The sequence below is a fragment of the Aulonocara sp. 'chitande type north' Nkhata Bay genome, linkage group LG3, assembly GCF_057382095.1.
Source record: "Aulonocara sp. 'chitande type north' Nkhata Bay isolate Kocher_YH1m ecotype deep benthic linkage group LG3, A_spYH_male_GT1.1, whole genome shotgun sequence".
Lineage (NCBI taxonomy): Eukaryota > Metazoa > Chordata > Actinopteri > Cichliformes > Cichlidae > Aulonocara > Aulonocara sp. 'chitande type north' Nkhata Bay.
Window position 1 is genome coordinate 72,795,179 of NC_141346.1, and position 21,548 is coordinate 72,816,726.

At 42.2% G+C, this 21,548-nt stretch overlaps 1 protein-coding gene across 1 annotated transcript; it reads left to right on the forward strand.

The window, feature by feature from the left end:
* The first annotated feature begins 10,361 nt into the window (after nt 1-10,361).
* LOC147336964 (uncharacterized) lies at nt 10,362-21,288 on the forward strand. Its single transcript, XM_086287226.1, has 3 exons — nt 10,362-10,417; nt 17,489-17,594; nt 19,994-21,288. The coding sequence occupies exons 2-3, from the start codon at nt 17,577-17,579 to the stop codon at nt 20,939-20,941; spliced, it is 966 nt and encodes a 321-aa protein (XP_086143352.1). The 5' UTR covers nt 10,362-10,417; nt 17,489-17,576; the 3' UTR covers nt 20,942-21,288.
* Nucleotides 21,289-21,548: the final 260 nt, after the last annotated feature.

Sequence of the window (21,548 nt, forward strand, 5' to 3'; positions counted from 1 at the left end):
TGACCTCCTGACCCTAACCATTTTAGTCTTGTTGCATCTTTAAATGCAAATCCATCCAAACTGTAGCCGAGCAAAAGAAGCTGGAAGCTGTTCTATGAATGATGTTGTTGAAGGAGCTTGGAAAGAAAAGCGTCTGGACTTCTTTAAGTTGCTTGAAGAGGGACATGGACGTCTTAACGCCCACTCACATCCTGGGACATTTGATCACAGGAAATCACATGATAGCGTGGGGCTAGATCTCACAATGGGTTCACCCAAAACCTTGGCTGATTGAGACCCACACCCGTTTTCACGGAGGAGGAGGAGTTTCACATCCTGAACATGTGACAGCCTGGTTTAAAGGGACCAAAAGTAACTGGACACCTGATTCAGTTCAGGTTTATTCATCCGCTCCAAACCACAGCAGCAGTCACCTCCAGGGAACCAGCTGATCCATGTAACTGGGGACATGTAGTGTCGGGCCCACCTGTCCATGTAACATTAAAGTCCCTGAGGGTATGGCACCAAGCACCATTGAGAATTCCCCAACACTGACGGGAAAATTATATAGTGTAAGGAATTCATTGTAAGTAAGTAGTACTCCCTCGTTAAATTTTAAAACTTAGTAGCGGCCGCCATTGTTGGCAGCTGAAATTTGGCTGGGCCGCGCTATGAATTCTGGGATATGGTGGGCCACGAAGGACACACCCGACCCATCCTTCAAACTCGGGGGAATGAAGGACGCATTTGAAGGAGTCGAGGAATCGGGACAGCCTTCGTCGCCTGGCTGTGACGTCATCGGCCTTCAAATGCGGCCTCCGGAGGATGCAGCCGACGTTTTGGGACACAGCTTGTGTGTCTTTGTTGGTCATGTGACCTCCCAGGGACTACACATGGAAACGAGCAGTTTAGCTCAAATCTGGCAGGTTTCCATCGTCTGTTTTTGTCCTGATGTCCATGAACATGAACACTGTCCCTGTCAAACACGTCCAGATAATCTGATCCAGTGTTGTTCTTCTTCTGTGGTGTTTGTGATGGAGCAGCAGCTGCTGATCCTGATGTCCTCCACCAAGGGGGCAGCAAATTCAGCTGACTGTCATCATTTATTAAAAAGATGTAACAATGTGACATAATGCAATATAATAGTGTCAGTTACACATTGTGGGTTGCACTGTGGCCAGAATGGACATTACCTCCTGCCTAATGGAAGCTGTCAGCCATCCTGCAACCATGAATTAGATAAGCAGAAGTGAAGGGATTGTTAACAACAATTTAATAATAAAATGTAATGTGATAGTTGCACTTTATTAGCTCCCCACAATCGTATGAATAATAACCATGAATGCACTGCATGCTCATAGCAAGTTCTTTAGGTTTAAAGTGAGATCCTGCTTTAAAGGGCGCTTCATCTGCTGGGAATGACATGTTTCTTCTAGTATGTAAGGCTCAGCCCATCTTACTGGGACTTACTTTTGTAGATCCACATGCTCTAAACCTGCTGCTCCATGATTGGTGCAGAAGCTTTAAGCTACTATTAACAAATAATGACCATGGACTTAGTTGTTACTACAATAACTTATCATTGAGCAACTTTTAATTTTACTTGTAAAACTATGCAAGTAGAATTGAATGGGGCACAGTGAGCTGAGCACAGGCCCACTCTGTGACACTCAGAGGTTTGTGGATATCATACTGAGAGTATTGGACACAGTGCAGCCAGCTTGCAGCCACTTTCCCACCACTTTAGCACAATGTTTACATGAGACTCAGCCACACTAATGTTCCTGGGCAGACATGTGGTGCAGCATGGCTGATGGCACTGTACCTGCAGCTGTCATGGACAAGAACCACTCAATACCTCACCCAAGCCAAGCCTGTGCTGATGTTGTGATCTGAGACCGAGACACTAACCCAGGATCAGGATATGATGTTGTGAGAGTTTCACTAAGAATTAGCTCTGATTACAAGATTTCAATCTATCGTAACTCTAATTTGTATTTACTTCAGTTTGTTCATCTTGGAGCTGTGTGCAGCTGAGGACAGTCTTATTATTACCAGGTGAGGATATGTAACAGCCACAGTCTGTAGAGATGATGTCACCATGGAGTGGTGATGTCACTGGAGCTGCCAATATGTGCTCCAGCCAAAGCTACACCAGAGGGTTGTGCTGTGTAACAGGTTGGTGCAGGTGGTGTTATCTACATTTGAACATTAGGCAACAGTCTCATGAAGACACTTTCTATTGTTCACTAAAGACCAACAATAACAGAGACAAAGGGAGAGCAGCAGAACTAGTGCTAACAATTAGCACTGCTAGCCTGCCCACCAACACCAGCTAATGTTCTAAAAACGATGATCAATGATTTTGCTGTAACGGCTCCAGCTGTCTGTGTCAGGGACACGTTGGAGATGAAGTGAGTGATCCAGTGACAAAGGTTTGGAAAGCTGCAGTCAGCTGAGACTAAAGGAGTCACCTGACCGAGAGACCAAATGTTTCACTGAGAACGTCCAGATGAACAGAATCAACCTTTGGGATAATCTGTTCCACACATCCATGTTTCACTTACTGCATTATATTTCCTCATTGCTGTGCACACAGGCCTGTGGCTTATAACCAACTCCAAGTTCAGACTCAGAGGCTGCTGAAGCTGTTTTCTGGAACAGAGACGTGTTGGATATAAAAGCAACTCTTCTTTATGTGTCAGCACTGAGGAAAGGAGCAGCTTCGTTTCTAAGTGTATGAAGGACTGTAGCAGTGTGTGTGTGAGCTTTATTTCACAGACAGAACCATGTCAAAAACACAACTTCAGGTAAAAACAATACAAAATCAAAGAGTCTGATCAGAAGGATTAAACAGAGGAGTGTGGGACTGTTTTTAACAGACAGCAGGTTAAGCCAGGCTGGAGGAGTAAACTGAGCCTCGGTGTGAGCAGCAGTGTGTTTGACAGGAAGCTGAGATAAACAGTCTGGAGCCCATTTAGTGCTTCATATGAAAGTGTGAGGATTTGAAAGCAAATCTAAAATCAAGCAGGAGTCAGTGTGAGAATGATTTGTGCTTTTCCTCAGTCAGATGCTGGGAGTTTCAGTTCATCCATGTTCAGCGTGCTGTGCTTTGTGTAACAGGAGAATATGACAGTATAAATCAAGTCTTCATGTCACTGAAAGCCTCCACAGTCTGCTATGGAGGTGCATCAGTTTGGATTTACAAGAAGAACATTTCTTAAACCTGCCACAAGATGGCGCTCCAACAGAAGGGATGTCCACAGTGTAACACAGACACACACATACTGTGTGAATGTGTGAGTGAATGGGCTTTCAACACAAGGCTTCTGCTGCTACCTTTAATGACATAATTAGCTAACAAGAACAAACTGTTAATTACCACCAAAGAACGGCTCCAGATTTTAGCTGCTGACCATTTTGTGAAACGTTGATTACATCAGCTTATTGTTGATTTTTCAACCTTAATATCAGCTGCTTTAAAGGAGCCTCGTTCTCTCGCAGTAACACTTTTCTTCACTAGATGCAGTGCAGGCACAGTCTGTGTTTCTAAACTACACACTAATGTTCATTGTTGTGCAGCTAAATCCTCCCTCTGGATGGGAAGAATCCCTGTCAGGCTTCAAACACCTGGCTTGGTGTTCTGGAGCTAATGTGTCACCTGTGAGGACTCTGAGATGAACACACAGCAGACACTTCAGTTCTCCGTCTGTGTGTCCTCAGTTTCCCAGCATGCCTTGGCTGTGGTGGTGGAGGTGAATGAGGGGGAACATGCTGCTCTGTCAGCACTCAGGTTTCATACCTGGTGATCTCAGAGGACAAAGCGGCGTTACAGCAGCGCACGTTGATGAGACCTGATGCTCTGAACAGTTCAGACTTCAGCCTCACTCTGAGAAAACAAACGACTGACTGTCAGCAGCAACTACACCTGCTCCATCAGTGACGGAGAGAAGAACTGAGACTGAGAGACATACAGCTGCAGGTCAAAGGTCAGAAACGCCCGCTCTTTGTACGGGTCAGGAGTTAGTACTGCAGAGGTCAGAGGTCAGCTTGCTGACAAACCATTTGAAACAGTTTGGAGCTAAAAGCACAACAGCAGAGGAAAGAAGAGACACTGCAGAGATGATGCAAAATATTGTGTTTTGTTCTCAGCTGTCAAAAAGTGTAACACACGTGTTCCAGCACAGCCTTTGTGTACTTTCACTTCTCCATACTGTCCATTGGAAATCCTGTTTGTTACTTTTTGATTTCAGTCCATGTGTCCAAAGCAAACTTCTGTCCCACACTTTCTCTGCTGACTCTTCACCGATGCTCAGATGATCTCAGATGATTTCACCAGAACTCATCAAAATTCGGGCTCCACAGAAACCCAGACGTCACTAAACAAGCGTAACAAGCAAAGTGAAAACTGGTCGTTCAGCTTTATTGACCAAAGATAAGCTCACATGTCACCTCATGACACAGACACTTATTTCCACAGCATGCACGAGGACTGACAATAAGTGTCTATAAAGCCACTTCTATCTGCCACACCTGTGCTTCTGTCATGGTTGCTCTCCTCTCACTCTGTCATTTATCCACAGTCTGCCTCCCTCTGCTCCGTCAGCTGACGTCCTCTCTACACCACCTGCTGTGTTTTATCCTGCAAAAACACATTTAAGAAGCGTTGCACCGAGTAACGGGAGGAACTGCTATAAAATCCATTTAAAGGAGGTGGTGCTGAGTGCTGTGACTGGGGTCCCACCACTGACATCACGGGTGGAGGACATGTTGGAAAACTGCTACAAAGTGCTGTGCAGCCAGCAGAGCTTACAGTCTGTCCTGTGTGTCATACAGGCTCTCACACTTAGTGTTTCTGTGACACATTGAAGAGAAGTTTGTGTTGTTCACAGTTGTGCTTGTACTGAGTGACAGCTGACATGACCTAACAGGAATAATGTGTCTGTGCTGAATGAGAAGTAACACACAATGAAGTCTTGATGCATCTCAATCATCCAGGAAAGTGAGTCTGTTGCTTCTGTTCATCTGGACGCAGCGTTTTGTGGGAGAAACGTGTCGTCATCATCAGGTGACGTCTTCAGTCTCAGCTGCAGGTTTCAGTCTTACAAACAGGACATTTGCATAAAGACTGAAAGCAGCTGCAGGAACGATGGGCTGGGAGCTCCGTTCCTTCATCTTAATTATGCAGATTCTCAGGACCATTGATCAACAACCACTGATCCATGTCCATGAGTCCCATTCACAGAGATGTGGGAATGGCTGCAGTCACAGCATGTAAGATGGAAATAAATGAGAAGTATTTAGCTGAAGTGGATTTGATTTATGTTAGTTCTTTTTTAACTTGTAGTTCTACATTGGAAGATTATTGTGATATTGAAATATAAAAATACATTTATATTCTATTATTTTCTCAAAATAAGCGTCACACTCGTGGAAGCCGGTGTAGCCGCCGAAACGCCTGCATTTATGGAGACTTTCAGCCCCAGGTAGGCCAGTTATGGATCTTGGATCCACATTATGTCAGCAGCTGTTCTCCACCGTGAACTGTGTTCAAACAAACACGCTCACGCCTCACAGACGACAGCTTACAGTCCTGTAGAGATAAAGTGACTTCGTACAGCCCCGTCTTCAGTCTTGTGGAGATGATCTCGATGCTTTGGTGGATGTTACTAGCTCCTGTGCAGTATTTTGTAAAGACATGATTATACCCCGTAAGCGTGTTAAAATTTACGCTAACAATAAGCCATGGCTCACTAAAAGTGTCAAATCCTGTTTAAGGAAAAAGAGACAGGCCTTTAAAGAGGGGCTGTTACCGATTTTCAGACAGCTACCAAGGAAATGAAAATCGAGATCTTGAAAGCAAAACAGACAAAAACCTTCTTGAAAGCAAATTTGCTGCAAAAACTTTTGGGTCTGCCTGGACTTGTATGAAAACCATAGCAGGGTTTCAAAATCCCCAGAGCAGCAGTCAGGTCATTTTAGATGTTTTAATTCAGACAGAGATTTTCAAATGCTTTAAACATGTTTTCTGCTCGTTTTAGTTCTTCTGATTTTAGCGAGGATATTTGGGAACTGAAACAGAAACTGAGAGATACTCAGCACTTTATCATTGAACTCAGCGATGTTAAAAAGGCCTTTCATACAGTCAATGTGAACAAGAGCCAGGTCCTGATAATATTAGTGGTCGCCTAATTAAATCTTGTGCTGATGAACTCAGGCCTATATTTCAGGTTATTTTTAACAAATCCTTGCAAACACAACATGTGCCCTCTCTTTGCAAAGAAGCAGTCGTGGTTCCTGTCCCTAAATCTAAACGACTTCAGGCCTGTTGCCTCACTTCAGTTGTCATGAAAGTCTTTGAAAAAATCATCAGAAATGTGATTATGAAAGAGACTGAAGGTCAGCTGGATCCAATGCAGTTTGCATACAGGCCCAACAGAGGAGTGGAGGACGCACTTTTGACTTTACTAAATCTGATTCTTAAACATGTAGAGAGTAAAGGGACTTTTGCAAGACTTCTTTTCATTGATTTTTCTTCAGCTTTTAATACAACACAGCCCCATATTTTAATTAAAAGACTTTTAGAACAGTTTGAAATCAGGAAAAACCTGCTGGGCTGGATTTTAGATTTTCTAACTGACAGGTCACAAAGAGTGAGAATAAATGGGGTTCTGTCTGACCCAGTGTTCTCCTCCACAGGTTCTCCTCAAGGCTGCGTCCTATCGCCCTTATTATTCACTCTCTATACAAACATGTGTCAGGGCAGACATGAAAACAGGGTCATTATTAAATATGCAGATGACTCTGTTATTGTCAGCTTACTGAAAGAGGGTGAAACTAACCACGGCCCAGTCATTGATGACTTTGTTCAGTGGTGGGAGGAGTCTTATCTCCAGCTGAACATATCTAAAACAAAAGACATGGTTGTTGATTTTAGGAAACAACAAAATGGGCACGGAGTCACTTTAATTAAAGGTCAGAAAATAGAGCAAGTACAATCATATAAATATCTTGGGACCATAATCAATGAAAAACTGAACTTTGATCAAAATTGCAAATCAGTTTGTAAAAAGGGTCACCAGCACCTTTATTGCCTTAGGAAACTTGTTCATTTCCACATTGACCAAAAAATTTTAACTTTGTTTTCTCGTTCTTTTATTGAGTCTGTTTTATCCTTTTGTTTGGTGGCATGGTTCGGTCAGACCTCTGTCACAGAGAAAAACTCTCTGAATCAGATAGTGAGATGGTCCAGTCGTCTGATAGGTGAGCCACAGTCTTGTTTAGCCTCCCTGTACTCTGAGCAGGTACAGAGGATGGCTTTATCAATCCTTAAAAATGGTTCCCATCCTCTAAGGGGTGAATTTCAGCTTCTTCCCTCAGGACGGAGGTTTCTATTTCCGAGATGCAGGACAAAGCGTTATAAAAACAGCTTTGTCCCCGTTGCTGTCACTGAATTAAATAAGAACTGTTTTTGATTCGAAATATTAAAGTATGTGTCACAGTGAGTTTTATATATTTACTAAGTATGTGTGTTTTTAAAGGGATGTCAAATGCTGTCATTTGTCTGTAAAGCAAATTTACCTTGCCTTTGGGTATAAATAAAGTTACCTTACCTGCAGACGCTGTGCGCAGAGGTTCAGGAGCAGAAGTCCCGTTGTAAACATATCACGGCAGACCCGACGATGTTTGCATGAACGCGCTTTTTTTAAAAGTCAGGTCAAGGCTCCAAAAGCCCAAAGGCGATATAACAGTTTGTGTTTGCTACATGGATCATTGTAGTTCAGCTTTCCTTTGTTATATTTCTTTAAGAGCTCAAAATGTGTTCATTACATAAATCAAATGTAATTTTCTCTGTAGCACTTCATGGATTTCATAAGCAACACACTGTAGTTGTTCACACAAAGCATAAAGGTAAAAACAATATACACAGTGTTATCTTCATTTTAGATGTCACAAAGTATTTGCGGCTCCCAGTGTTTTCCCGAACCCTGACCCTTTGCGTGGAAACCGGGTCCAAAAGGCTCTTTGGGTGTTAAAGGTTGCTGACCCCTGCACTAGGCCCAACTGACACATATATTTGATTCCAAATACAAAAAATAATGTGTAACCTGCTGGAAGAATGTAGGAGGTTGAGACAGGATCTCAACACTTGGTGTCTGCAACAAAAGACAACAATATGTGGGCCGATCGTGGCTCAAGAGTTGGCAGCTCGTCTTGTAATCGGAAGGTTGCCGGTTCGAGCCCCGGCTTGGACAGTCTCGGTCGTTGTGTCCTTGGGCAAAAAAGCACTTTGGGGTCCTTAGGGACGAGTAAAGCGCTCTACAAATACAGGCCATGTAATGGCAGAAACATTCTCTAGTGTAAATCCTGACTAGTTCATTAACTACAGATCAGTTTCAGTGAACATTATTCACAGAGGGATCTGAGTTCCTTATACCAGACTCTACAGAAACTGTAACACTGTACAGCTCTGCGACTCAACAATATGACAACAATGTAACACACACTAGAATCATCAAATAAAGCCCCACTAACCACTAGAACTAGAACTAACTAACTAGCACTGGACACTTGCATATTAGAGATTTCTACCACCATAGGAGGCGAGATATCATCCTTGAACCAGAGCATCCAGCCCTCAATTTCGGACATAAAAAGCGACGTGGCCAGGCATGATAACACTTTGACTGAACTGCAGGACTGTGCCTCGAACCACTCTGACACCATCGCCACTCTCCAGGCCACTGTGGAGCGTTTGTCTGCGGAGGTAAAGAAGTTAGATGAGAGATGTGGAGCTCTTGAGGCACTCCAGGAGGAATAATTTAAGAACTGCAGGAATACCAGAAGGCACAGAGGGACCCAAGATGACTGAGTTGGTTCACACCTGTTGGCGGAGGCGCTATCTCTCGAGGAGAAGCCACTCATCGATCGAGCACATAGAGTGAATCGCCAGCGTCCCAAACAAAGTCATCTTCCTCGGCCCATCATCTTGAGATTGCACTACTACCACATTGGTGAGGAAATTCTGCTGAAAGCTGCAGAGAACAAGAACCTGATGTATAAGGGTTTTTAAAATAAACATCCTCCCAGATTTCCCTCCCTCTGTTGGAAACGCAGAGCCGCATTTGCAAATATGAGAGGAAGACTACGTGGGATGACCGGCGTCAGGTACAGACTGCTATACCCTGCAAAGCTGTTAGTGACATGAACTTGACATAAGAAAAGTAATTTATCCCTTTTTGATTCTGTGTATCTGGCGCTCATCCAGTGAGTTCACACTTGGCAGAAACAGACTGAATTTGTCTGGAGAACTTTGGCTTCAGCCAAGTTAGATAAACACACTGTGTCTCTGTCAAAACAGCAGTGTAGTTGTGGCACCCCTGTGAGGGAATGACCACATGAATATTATTTTGTGTAAAACACTCATGTAACGGGACATTTTTCATTGCTATATGTATTTATTTTCAGTTTCTTTAAGAGGATAGAAAATCCATGTAACAGGGATTCATTTTATGTTAGAAAGCAGTGAGGGCGGAACTTTGGTGCTTGCTCCGGGGTTTCGGGGAGCAGTAAGTGGAGCCCACCTTCCGCTGCTTCCTCAGACACGTTCTGGAGGAAAGCAGAGACGCATCGTGTCTTCCTTACTCTGCTCTTCACCTGCTTTTACAGGTCGGTACACGGTGCTCGCACCGAAAATGTTGTTTATTGTCACCATGGTTACCCACGTTAATGTGAATGGGAGAGTTAAGGCGGTCCGCCAAAGTTATTTATATGTAAACACGGGAGAAAACCAGAGGAGTGTCCCGCGCGACCGCACCGCGAGCCCGCTCGTTAGGTGGAGCGCTCGTGAAGCAGAGTCAGTGCGCTCCTATGCTCTGTGCAAACGTGTTGTAATGCTCCAATCAAATCAGTTCTGTGAGATGTGAATGTTAATAGTTCTGTTAAAGTGACTGAGTAGATTAGCTAGTGTAACACAAGCACTCTGAGCAACTCTGTGTAGCTAACAGAGGCATTCATGGGTTGATTAAACAAGCTGTGTTTCATGATGCACTAAATAGTGATTTTGCCAGTAAATTACTGGAGGGAACAAATGTAATGTATTTACCAATGCTGTTATTGAATAGAACTGTTTAGCCAGTAAGACACTGCAGAAGACAATGTGATGTGTTTATTGATATGATAAAAGGATGTAGCTGTTATGGAAAGAAGTGTGAACTTGAGAAACTGAACCAGTTAAAAAGAGTATATTTCACTGATGTTGTGAAATAAGTAAATGTAATTGATGTGAATGAGGAACCAGCTGAACAGTATGTTGAAAGCTCATGTTTAGTGTTTTATAGCATTTATTTGTGTGAAATAAATCAGACTCAGACACGTTCTGGAGGAAAGCAGAGACGCATCGTGTCTTCCTTACTCTGCTCTTCACCTGCTTTTACAGGTAACATATTTGTCATCGAGGTCTTCATCCTTGGGACCCGTAACATAGTAACTTCTTCATTGTTATACTTCTATAGTTTTCCCATTTTGTGAGCTGTGGATGTGGAAAGTGTCTCAGTGACACATCCACATGAAAACGGCGTTACCTTCGTTCATTTGCACGTCAAATGAACGAGCTGTTTGGACTTTAACGTCACAGCTGATGCTTCGATACTCGAACTCAAGAGTTCAGCTTCCACTCAGAGGTACAAGTACACACAGCAAAGATAAACGTGTACACAAGGTGGAACCCACAAGTGCACAGCTCCAACCAGAGATGGGCAGTAATCCGATTACTTTTTTCAAGAAACGAGTAAAGTGAGGGATTACTATTGCAAAAAAGGTAATTAGATTACTGTTACTTTGCCGTAAGCACGCTGCGTTACTGCGTTACTAAAACCGCAGCTGTGTGCAGATGAACAATGGATAATCTATCGAGTGTGGAGAGAGTGTGAGCGTGCAGCGTTTAAAGCGTGGAAGCACTGACCTTACTTTGAGTTTGACTCTGTAAAAAGTGACAAAAACATTAGCATCCGCTGTTCACTGCGTGGGAAGACAACATGCTCACTCACTATGTGTTAATGGGCATGCTTATTTATAACTTTGATAAAATGTCATAAAAATAATTCCATGCCAGCTCACCATTGGTGATCAGGTAGTTTCTGTTCCAGTTCCAGTCCCATAAATCATGAAGCTTGCTGCCAGAAAAGCTTCAAATCTCCTTTGAAAGCTGTTTGTGGTCTTGATTGTGGGAGCTTCAGTTGTCTGACTCCAGCTGCCACACAGTGCTCACTGATATCATTTGCAAAAACCCCAGTGTGACAATATTTATCAGTGAAGCAGAAATCAGGAAGTGACGACTTTTCTTTGAACATTTGCTAAGGCTAAGCTGTGCTTTCTACCACAGTTGGGAATTTCCTGGTTTACAACAAATTATTGTGTCAACACCGCATAAGATTTCAAACTACAGGAAAATCACTGGAGTTATAAGAGGCAGACAACGACACACACACCACATGCATGCTGTTGCTATTTATTGTGGATTAACCTGTCAAGGGCAAGAACAAAATAATTCTGCCTCAAATACAGGAAATCATAGCTTTCCTGTATTTCCTCCATTGTTGGCATGCTGGTTAGTGCTGTTGCTCCACAGTAAGAAGGTCCTGGGCTAAATTATCCATGAATGTAAACGGCTGTGTGTTTCTATCTGATAGACTGGTGAGCTGTCCAGGGTGTACCCTGCCTGGTAACCTATCACTTCAGGGTTATTTCCCAGCCCTGCTGCAACCAGGATAGAGATAGGAGGATGGTAGTTGTTGTAGACCCATTCAATTTCAATTGAAGGATTAAAATGTTCCAGGAGCTCAACTTACTCCATCTGAACATGTTTCAATCGTGTTTTATGAACACAACATGCAGCTTTACTGAATATGAAAAGGTTGTGTTGATTTAACTCAGTTGTTTAAGTTTCTGCCAAAGCAAAACCTTTGTGTGCAACCAGTGTCCACTATTGAATCAAGTAAATCCAACATGTTTTTGTCAGTGCAAAAGGAGTTACGGTGCCTGTATTCCTGCACAATATTGTCCCGGGAGGGAGGAAAACTTTCTGGTGAAGTTTTGGTTGATTTTTGGGTTTTGCTTGACACTAGGTTGATTTTATCAGTGAGGTTTGGATTGTTTTCTTTCTCTAAGAGAGAGAAAGATGGTTTTATGCTTGGACATGTTTGCAATGGGCCCCAGTATTTGTTACTTTATTAGTATTTTATTGGTTGCGTTTGTTTGTGCTTTTGTTACAGTGCACTGAGATAAGAACATCTGAGAGGTGTGATCCACCGCTGGTGATATTTTGGTATTTTGTGAGTTCCCGATTTAACAAATCAGCTCTTTAATCCAGACCTGAGAGATTGAACTTTAAAGCGCTATAAAATATTCTTACTGGAAACAGTGGCAAAGTGTTTTTCTCCATGATTATAATGGGCTTGGGAGAAATTCACTTATATGTGACATTGATCACATGAGAAGTCCTGAGCCTAAAAGGATTGCAGCGAGTCAATCCAGTCCAAAAACAAGGAGCTGTTTTCCTTTAAAATGATGACGTCATCTTGCTGGTGATGGAGGCTCGAATAGGTTGCGCGTGAGACTCCATTATCAGCAATATCTGGTATGAATGTGTGTGGATGTATGCATGTGACTGGACTGTGACGGACTGACGACTAAAAGTTTAACTGACTTGATACTGAGACAAAAACGGTGCCGACTTTAGGATTAGTGAATGTCCACAACAATTCACCCAGCCTGTAGAAGAAGGGTGGAGGTTTTGTCTTGCTTTGTTTGTGCAGGAGCAGAAGGATGACAGAGACTAAAGGGGGAGGCTGTAGCTTCACATGAGTGTGAGCTGCAGACTGAACCCTTTGGTTGCTAATGTTGAGTCACTGATGGTTGCATTAAGAAAATTGTGTTTTATTAGCTGTGTTTTAATTAAGGTATCACATTATATTGTTGGGAATGTTAAATGCTAAAGTGAAGAAAAGCTTTGATTTCACTCATGACTGAACATGTTATTATTAACCATAGCAGGCCACTGTAAAGAGTCAATTAACTGTTATAGAGGAAAAAAGGCCAAAAACTCTGTGAATACCTATGAATAACAGGCAATGATAGACTTGTCACATTCAAAATAGAGATATGTAATAACAAACACGGGTCCGTGTCATTTAGGTTCTCCATTGAAATAGTCAATCATTTAGAAAAGTAGAATATATATATATATATATATGTCTCAACGCTGTTTCTCAATAATATTAAAAACCTAAAAACTATTGTTGTGGAAGATAGAAGTCACTGTGACAGCCCTCTGACTGTGGAGGACGTTTGTAATCCTATTTCTGCACTTAAGGCCAACAAATCTCCCGGCACAGATGGTTTAACTGCAGAGTTTTATGAATCATTTTCTAATCTCCTGGCTCCGTTCTTACTGCAGCTTTTCATAGGAAGTGTAGAGAATAACATCCTCCCTCCTACTCTTACTCAGGGTCTCATAACACTTATTCCAAAGCCAAACAAAGACTTACTTCTTATTGACAATTGGAGACCCATCTGTCTGCTCAATGATGACTATGAGATTATGGCTTTAGTACTTGCTAACAGAATGAAAGAGTTCTTGGACACAATTATCGATGAGACACAATCAGGCTTTATGAGAAACAGACACCTTTCTAAGAACATGAGACTGGTTTTAGATCTACTTGATTACTCTGATTTGGTATCTGACTATAGCTTCATTCTCTTCCTGGATTTTTAAAAGGCTTTTGATACAATTGAACATCAATTTATTTTCCACTCTTTGGAAAAATTTGGCATTTTTCTGTAAAGCTATCAAAACCTTGTACACGAATGGCAATAGCTCAATTAAAACGATTAAGACTCCACCCCGAGATTTGACCTGTTATACAAGGAATCAGCACAGCTGATAAGGAGCTCATCATCAGCCAGCTAGCTGATGACACCACACTCTTCTTGAAGAATGCAAATCAAATCCGTCCAGCCCTTAGTGTTATTAGTGATTTCTCTGAGGCATCTGCTTTATGTCGAAATCTAAAAAAATGTGAATTACTACCAATTAAAGGCTGCACTGCAAATGCTCTCTGTAACATTTCTGTTAAACAAGAAGTCACATACCCAGGACTGTTAATATCCAAAGACCAAAAGTCAAGATGCTCGTCAAACTTGTCAAACAGTGTTGGGGAATTCTCAATGGTGCTTGGTGCCATACCCTCAGGGACTTTAATGTTATATAAAAACACTGACAGCTCAATATCTGCCTCAGTCACTCTCCCTGATCCAGCTGAGTCAGCAGTGGGAAAAATCTGCTTTTCACAGGAACTTGGTAACAGCAATAAGAGAATACGTAGTTTATTCCAAGAAGATATCATGTCTCTCCCATATATAGAATATCTTACTGGAACCGACATGTTCCAGATATCACCTGGAAGACAGTCTGGATGATCCCATAAATATCTAATTGTGAACAAGGTGAAGGAAATCTCATATAAAATTCTTCATAAATGTGACCCAGCCAGTCACTATATGGTAACATTTAAAAGAGACATAAATACTAATTGAACTTTCTGTGGGGATCATCCAGAAACTGTGGCACATCTCTTTTGGTTCCTCTACACAGAGATTCTGGAAGAATTTAGCAGTTTTGTTATTGTCCATATTTTAAGGGAGTTTTCTTTACGATGGGAAAATGTTTTATTCTGTTTCTTTAAGTTCCCCAGGAAGAATGATAAATGTTTTTTTTATAAAATATTTGTTAATACTTTTAGCTATTTTATATCCATAAATGTAAGTTTATTAATAAAACACCATATTTCTGCCTTTTTATAAGGATATGAATTGTACATACAATCAATTTCAGACTCAACCAACAAAAAGCCTCTCAGAACAATATTTATATGTTGATTTTTTTCGCCTACTCATATCATCATTTTTTACTCCTGGTTCTGTATGTTCATGTTCTGTTCTTTTGTAAACTTCATCTGTTTGTATGTTGTATACTCATTGCGTTTCAATAAAGTTCGATTTAAAAAAAGGTACGTTCTAAACGAAGCTTCAGACGTCACTGATCACGTGACTCTGGCCAAACGAATCAAGCCTCGACACGGTGCTTCTGAAGCAGCGCGTTGATCTTTCTGACACACGCACCGGAGCGTCAGCTTCAAGCGGACCATCACTACGTCTCACATCTAAAGGTGTCAAGGTAACTTTGAACTGAGTTCAGTCAATCTGGAGTTTTTCCAAGTTTTCTGTTGCTCTCTGTGAGAGAAGAGCGTTAAAGGCGGGGCTCTCCAGAGTCCAGCAAAACAGGAAACCACAGCTGGGTGTGTGTAAGTGTGCAAACCAATAGAATGCATCGTGGTGGGGGGGGCATCACGGGCAAGAAAAAAATAAAATAATCGGTCGTACCCATGCTTCCCCGACGTCATGCCAGCGCATATTGGGAAATTCGTAGGCACCGATCGGTTTTCTATCAGCCATTTGCTGGGAGTAAGGGCGCCCTCCGTTTGCGAGGTGCGCCTGCTGCTGGCGGCACAGGGAGCAGAGGGCGGGGCAGCGGGGAGTCTCTGGCTGGCTGGAGCGGCATCTAATAACCAACTCGCAAAACAAAATAAAAACAACAAACAGATATTATGATACAGACTTATAATCTGCACCCATGTTTTTTCTAAATTCTATAAAGTGAGCGCGAGAGCCCTCGGTGCGCCTGCGCGCTGCTGAAGTCAAAGTAAACTTTATTGTCATCTCCGCTACAGACAGTCCAGCATATAGAGAGACGAGACGACGAGGCTGCAGTTACAGCGGTGCAAGTAAACAAACAATAAATATAAGAAGAGTAAGAAAATAAATCTACACTTTAGGACTCGGGGTAAAGGATCAATAACAATTTAAATTTATAATTTACAGTTTGATGATTTAAAGTCTCACACAACCCGTCAAAAGGGGCGGGGCCGGCTGCTTCCAAGTAGAGCACATTTCATTTATAATGATGTAAATCCAAGCCCATCATGGATTCACGATCTGAATCCTGGGTTGTGTGAAATCCCAGAAATCAACCTTAGACAAAGTGAATCTGTGAACTAAGGTGTAGGTCTGTTAGGTTAATTGTGCTGATCCTCGGGTTGGGGGATTTGTGTTTGTACTGGAGCGCAAAATTCAAACCAATGGAAGATGGACAACAAAAGTTCAAAGCCATCAGGTGCTCAGGTTAGAAAAAAGAGAAAAGATGCAGGTAATCAGACGTGTGATTGGATAATGGCAGGTCATCCTGAACCAATCAGACTAAACTCCAAACAATACATTATGTTACAGATTTTAATATTAATTAGTCATTGTTACTTGTTGATTTGTCCTTTTCTCATTGTGTGAGGAATTATGACGACTGTTTGGTAGCTGTTATTGTCTCTCTCTCTCTCTTCATGTGTGTTTCTCTGGTGAAACAATAGTTTTGTGTTAATGTTAGGGCTGCACGATTTTGTATAAAATGAGAATCACGATTTTTTGGCTTAGAATTGAGATCATGATTCTCTCATAACAATAAATAAACATAAAACAACAAATGTCTCACGTTTTGTTGTTGCAGCAAAATGTTGTCCTGCTTGAAATTCCGTCTCCACCGTTGCTCGACGCTGCGTGTACAGAGCAGGTAGTGCAACAATAGAAAAATAGTTGCGGGACGGCACTGTGTAGCGTTTGTCTAGGGTGTTGATCGTTTTCCTAAATCCCTCGTTTTGCACAGTGTTGATGGAGCCATATCTTTGGTCAGGTGATAAGTGATAGCCTCCGTAATGTCTTTGTGCCTGCGGGAGTTCGACGTGTATAGGGAAGCGCTGTATAAGGTTCCCGTTATTGATGTTTGGGTGGTTGACCGGGACGGATTTTCTCCTGTCACTTTCTCGTCATCCCTGACGTGCTCTCCGTTGTTGTTTCCCTGCTAATTTTAGCATCACACGGCACAGCTTCTGTATCACGTGGTATAAGGCTCCGCCCTTGTCATTTGTTGAGCAGGAAGAGTGAGCGCTTGTTTTCATGCAGAGTACGTCCCGGATCAAAATGTGAAGTTTTACAAATCACCACTTCTTTAGTTAATATCATTTCAGTCTCAGACAACCTCGTTTCTCTTACAGAGGTTGAATGCACCTTCTGCGGATGGCGGTACCACACAGTGTGCGTGGACTTCCCCTGCACAGAAGGCAACTACAAATGCTGTGAATGCTAAATAAACAGAAACAAATGATCCCTGTTGTCTTTGCTTGATGATTGGTTTGAGTCTTGACAATCCACATTGCTGGCGTTGCATCTTTCAATGGCAGCAATGGCAGGTATCAGTGCTCAAAGCTTTTGTGTTTGTTTCCAACAAGTTGCCCACCTCGGGAAACAAAAATGTGTTCTTTTACTTGTCAGATGAACATATGAGACACTTTGACTCTTCAGTGCAGTGTGGAGCCTAACAAAGATCTGTTTTGTGTCCCAGCTGATCAGCAGGAGGAGGAGAGTCTGACGGAGCAGCAGAGGAACATTTTCAGCTACTTGGACTCAGCTCAGCCACTACAGAGGAAACAATGAGCTCAACACAGAAGGTGACAGACAGAGCAGGACCATATGACCAAAGATATTTATCACCATATACATCTGAACATTTGCCATAACGATGTAGCTGACGATAGAATTGACACCAGACAAAATACTTTACAGCTGCACAACTTTATTAAAAACCCATCAATGTATTTTCACTGAAACAAGCAGCTGTTGTTTATGTGCATTAAAGTTATATAAAAATGTAACAGTGCAAATGCAAATTCCTCGCTGACAGTTTAACCAAAAGGCGTTTCCAGTGGAAACTGGCCGACACATCCTGAGCATAACCATGTATAATATCCACTAAACTTCAGAAGAGGTTATACAGTCGTGGCCAAAAGGTTTGAGAATTGCATAAATATTGGAACCTGGAGAAGTTGCTGCTTAAGTTTTTATAATAGCATTTTGCCTGCACTCCAGAATGTTATGAGGAGTGATCAGATGAACTGCATCGTCCTTCTTTGCCATGAAAACGAACTTAATCCCCAAAAAGCCTTACCACTGCATTTCATTGCTGTCATCAAAGGACCTGCTGAGACCATTTCAGTGATCGTCTTCTTAACTCAGGTGAGAATGTTGGCGAGCACGAGGCTGGAGATCATCATGGCTGTATCCCGATTCAGGTTCTGCAGCTTTAAAGTCCTCAAGGGCCGCGTACTCAAAGACCGCTAAGGCCGAAGTGCGAGGCTCGTAGGCTCATGAAATGGGACGTCTAGCCTCCGTCGCGCTGCCCAGGTTGCCTAGCAACCATGATACTACCAGCTGGAAACGTTTCATACAGCTTTGTTTGACAGAAATGAAGGAGAACATATTTAGTTCATTTGTTTCTACATGAGCTCTGTGTGATTTGATGAGTATCTGAGGCTGAGACCACAGGACTGTGAAACATGATTGTTGGGCTTCATTTCTGTGCTGCTGGCTCTTCCTCCTCCTCTTCCTCACACACTGCTGAGTTTGTCCTGGTGGATCATCAGGGCTGCAAAGCCTCACAGATGATGTGCAGCAGTGGCTCCCTCAGTCTGTCCTCACTCTGGACACTTGCAGTCGTCACACATGGAAATCAAATGTGTGATAAGCTGCAGGATTCAAACACAAGTGTAACTTATAAACACATGTTCATACTTTTATTCCACAATCAGAGAGAAAGAAACAGAGAGAGAGTGCAGGACAGACAGACAGGTGACAGTCTCAGGTGTACACACTGCTACACAACAGCACCAGAGAAGCAGGATTTAGTGTTTGTGTTATTACGAGTGTAAACAAGAAGAGTTCCAGATGGTGCAGTGGACACATGTGTGACTGCTGTGATTAAAGCATCTTTCTTTCAGCTTAACGAGTGAACCGTCAGCTCGTTCAAACACACGTTAAAGTGCGTTTGGCTCGACACCACCGAACAGAGGCAGCAATATAACACAGCTAACATTAACAGTGCAGTGGATCCTGCTTGTGCCGTGATGTTCAGGACTGCAAACCGAGCAGCATCACTGACTTTCAGCTTGTTGTGTTTGTGGATATATGACTGACTTTAATTATCCACAAAATCATCACATTCTCTGTCAGATTAAGGTCGACTATTGAACGGCGTATATTTTAAAGGCTTTAAAACCAAGTTAACGCTGAAAGTACAAACATCACTAATGTCACATAACTCTGCCGACAAGGCATAGCTATGGCTATGAAATGCTCTTTGTGTATCACTTCTTCATTATGAAAGATGTCATTAATGCACTAGTAATGTCTCATCTGGAGTATTGTTCAATCATTTGGTCAGCAGCTAATAAGACAGATCTTAACAGACTTCAGTTAGTCCAGAATAAGGCGTCCAGATTAGTGTGAAGATGTTCATACTATACTAATATTGATCAAATGCATAATAACCTTTCTTGGCTTCCTGTACAGGCTAAAATATTCTATGGCTTACTTGTAGTTCTAAAGAAAGCAATTCTGTTAAACACACCACATTTATTCTGCTCAGCTGCAGTATCCAGATGAAATACATCATCATATTACACAGTTTTCAACAAGCTGCAATTTAGTAAATGCTCGAGTTAAAAGTAACGTTTTGTAAAACTGTTACATTTAGAGCAACTTTTAAGTGGAATAAGTTGCCTTAAAAAATTAGAGAAAATAGTGTGTGTGTGTGTGTGTGTGTGTGTGTGTGTGTGTACAATCAGGAGGGATGGGCATGATTTTAGTGTTTGAACAGTCATGAATTATCTTTAACAGCAGGTTGGATGTAATGTGTTAGAACTACCAGCAGGTGGGGATAAGAGACCTTTAAGGTGTTTGGTGCCACGCTCCACCTTCAGGTTTAAAACTAGTGTTAATGGAGTTTGAAGGTTGAGTTTGTTCCACGACTGCATTTCACTCACTGCCTCTGTTTGTATCTCTGTCACTGCAGGACCAACATGGAGCCAGAAATCAGCGCTCTCAGGAGGCCGACAAACCTCACAGAAGAAAGGGAGAGAAAAAACACACCTGTGACGAGTGTGGGAAGGGTTTTACTGTGAGGGCTAAACTAAAACAGCATCAGGTCATCCACACTGGAGAGAGACCGTTCAGCTGTGACTTGTGTGGAAATTCTTTTTCCTTGAAGGATTCCCTAAAAAAACACCAACTCATCCACAGTGGAGTTAAAGTGTACAGCTGTGATCAGTGTGGCAGAGCTTTTACTCACAGTAGCCACTTACAGAGGCATCTAGTTACCCACTCTGGAATTAAGGCATACAGCTGTGACATCTGTGGAAAAACTTTCAGCCAGAGAGAGAGCCGAAATACACACCTACGCATTCACACCAGACATGATGTGTACTGCTGTGAACAGTGTGGCAAATACTTTACAACAGACGCACAGTTACAACAACACATGTTTACCCACACTGAGGAGAGACCTTATCGATGTGACCTGTGTGAGAAGACTTTTAAATCTCCACATGACCTGAGACGACACCAACAGATCCACACCAGAAAGAGACTCTACAAGTGCAGCTACTGTGAGAGAAGCTTCTCACAGTCAGGTCATCGTAACATTCATGAACGTGCACACATGGAAGGAAACTACAGCTGTGACCAGTGTGACAAGAGCTTCAGGAATCTCAGGTCATACTCTGCACACAAACGATCCCACGTTACTAATAAACTGTTTCACTGTTACCAATGTGCCCAAACATTCACCTCATTGTCTGCTCTGTGCAAACATCAGCGCGATCACTCAGGGCTGAAATCACTCCCATCACTGGATCACAGTGAATCTGAAGACACAGAAAGATCCTCTGGTTTCTGTGTCAGACTCAAAAAGCTTGAGATCAGGCTCCACAGAGTTCAGATAGAATCATTTAACCTTTTTTGAACTGAACTGGTTGCTGGGCTGAACTTCTACATAATACAGATCTACATGGGATCTTCTTTTCTGTTTTACTGAGTCAGTTTTGTCCTTTTTTCTCTGTCCTGGTTTTGCTCGTCTGTAAATGATTGAAACTCAGTCAAATAGTTCATTGTTCTCCAGCAAAACGTTTTGGAAACTCATGTTTAACCTTTAAAACTCTGACATGTTTTAGCACACAAGGCTTCATCGGGGAGTTCACTCATGATTGGACCATGAGAACAAAGGTTTTTAGTTCTTTCAAAGAGAGTCTTGGAGATGTTTGATGTTTCTGTTTTTTCTACATAAAGGAATAAACTATTTTTCTTGCTTCATGTAGTGTGGAAGTTTTTAATGTTTCTTCATCTGTGATGTTCTTGAATGTGTTCACGTGAAGATGGTATAAATAAACTGTTGTCAGAGATTTACAGTTATCAAACAGTCAGGTGAATAAACAACACTGAGACACTTGGAGATGGTTAACGTGCTGCACGGGTGAGGGCTCAGAGAGGACTCACACCGAGCTGCAGTAGTCGTTTATTATTTATAGCAGGGTGAAACAAGCATAGCAGTTTCCTCTAATTTTGCATATATG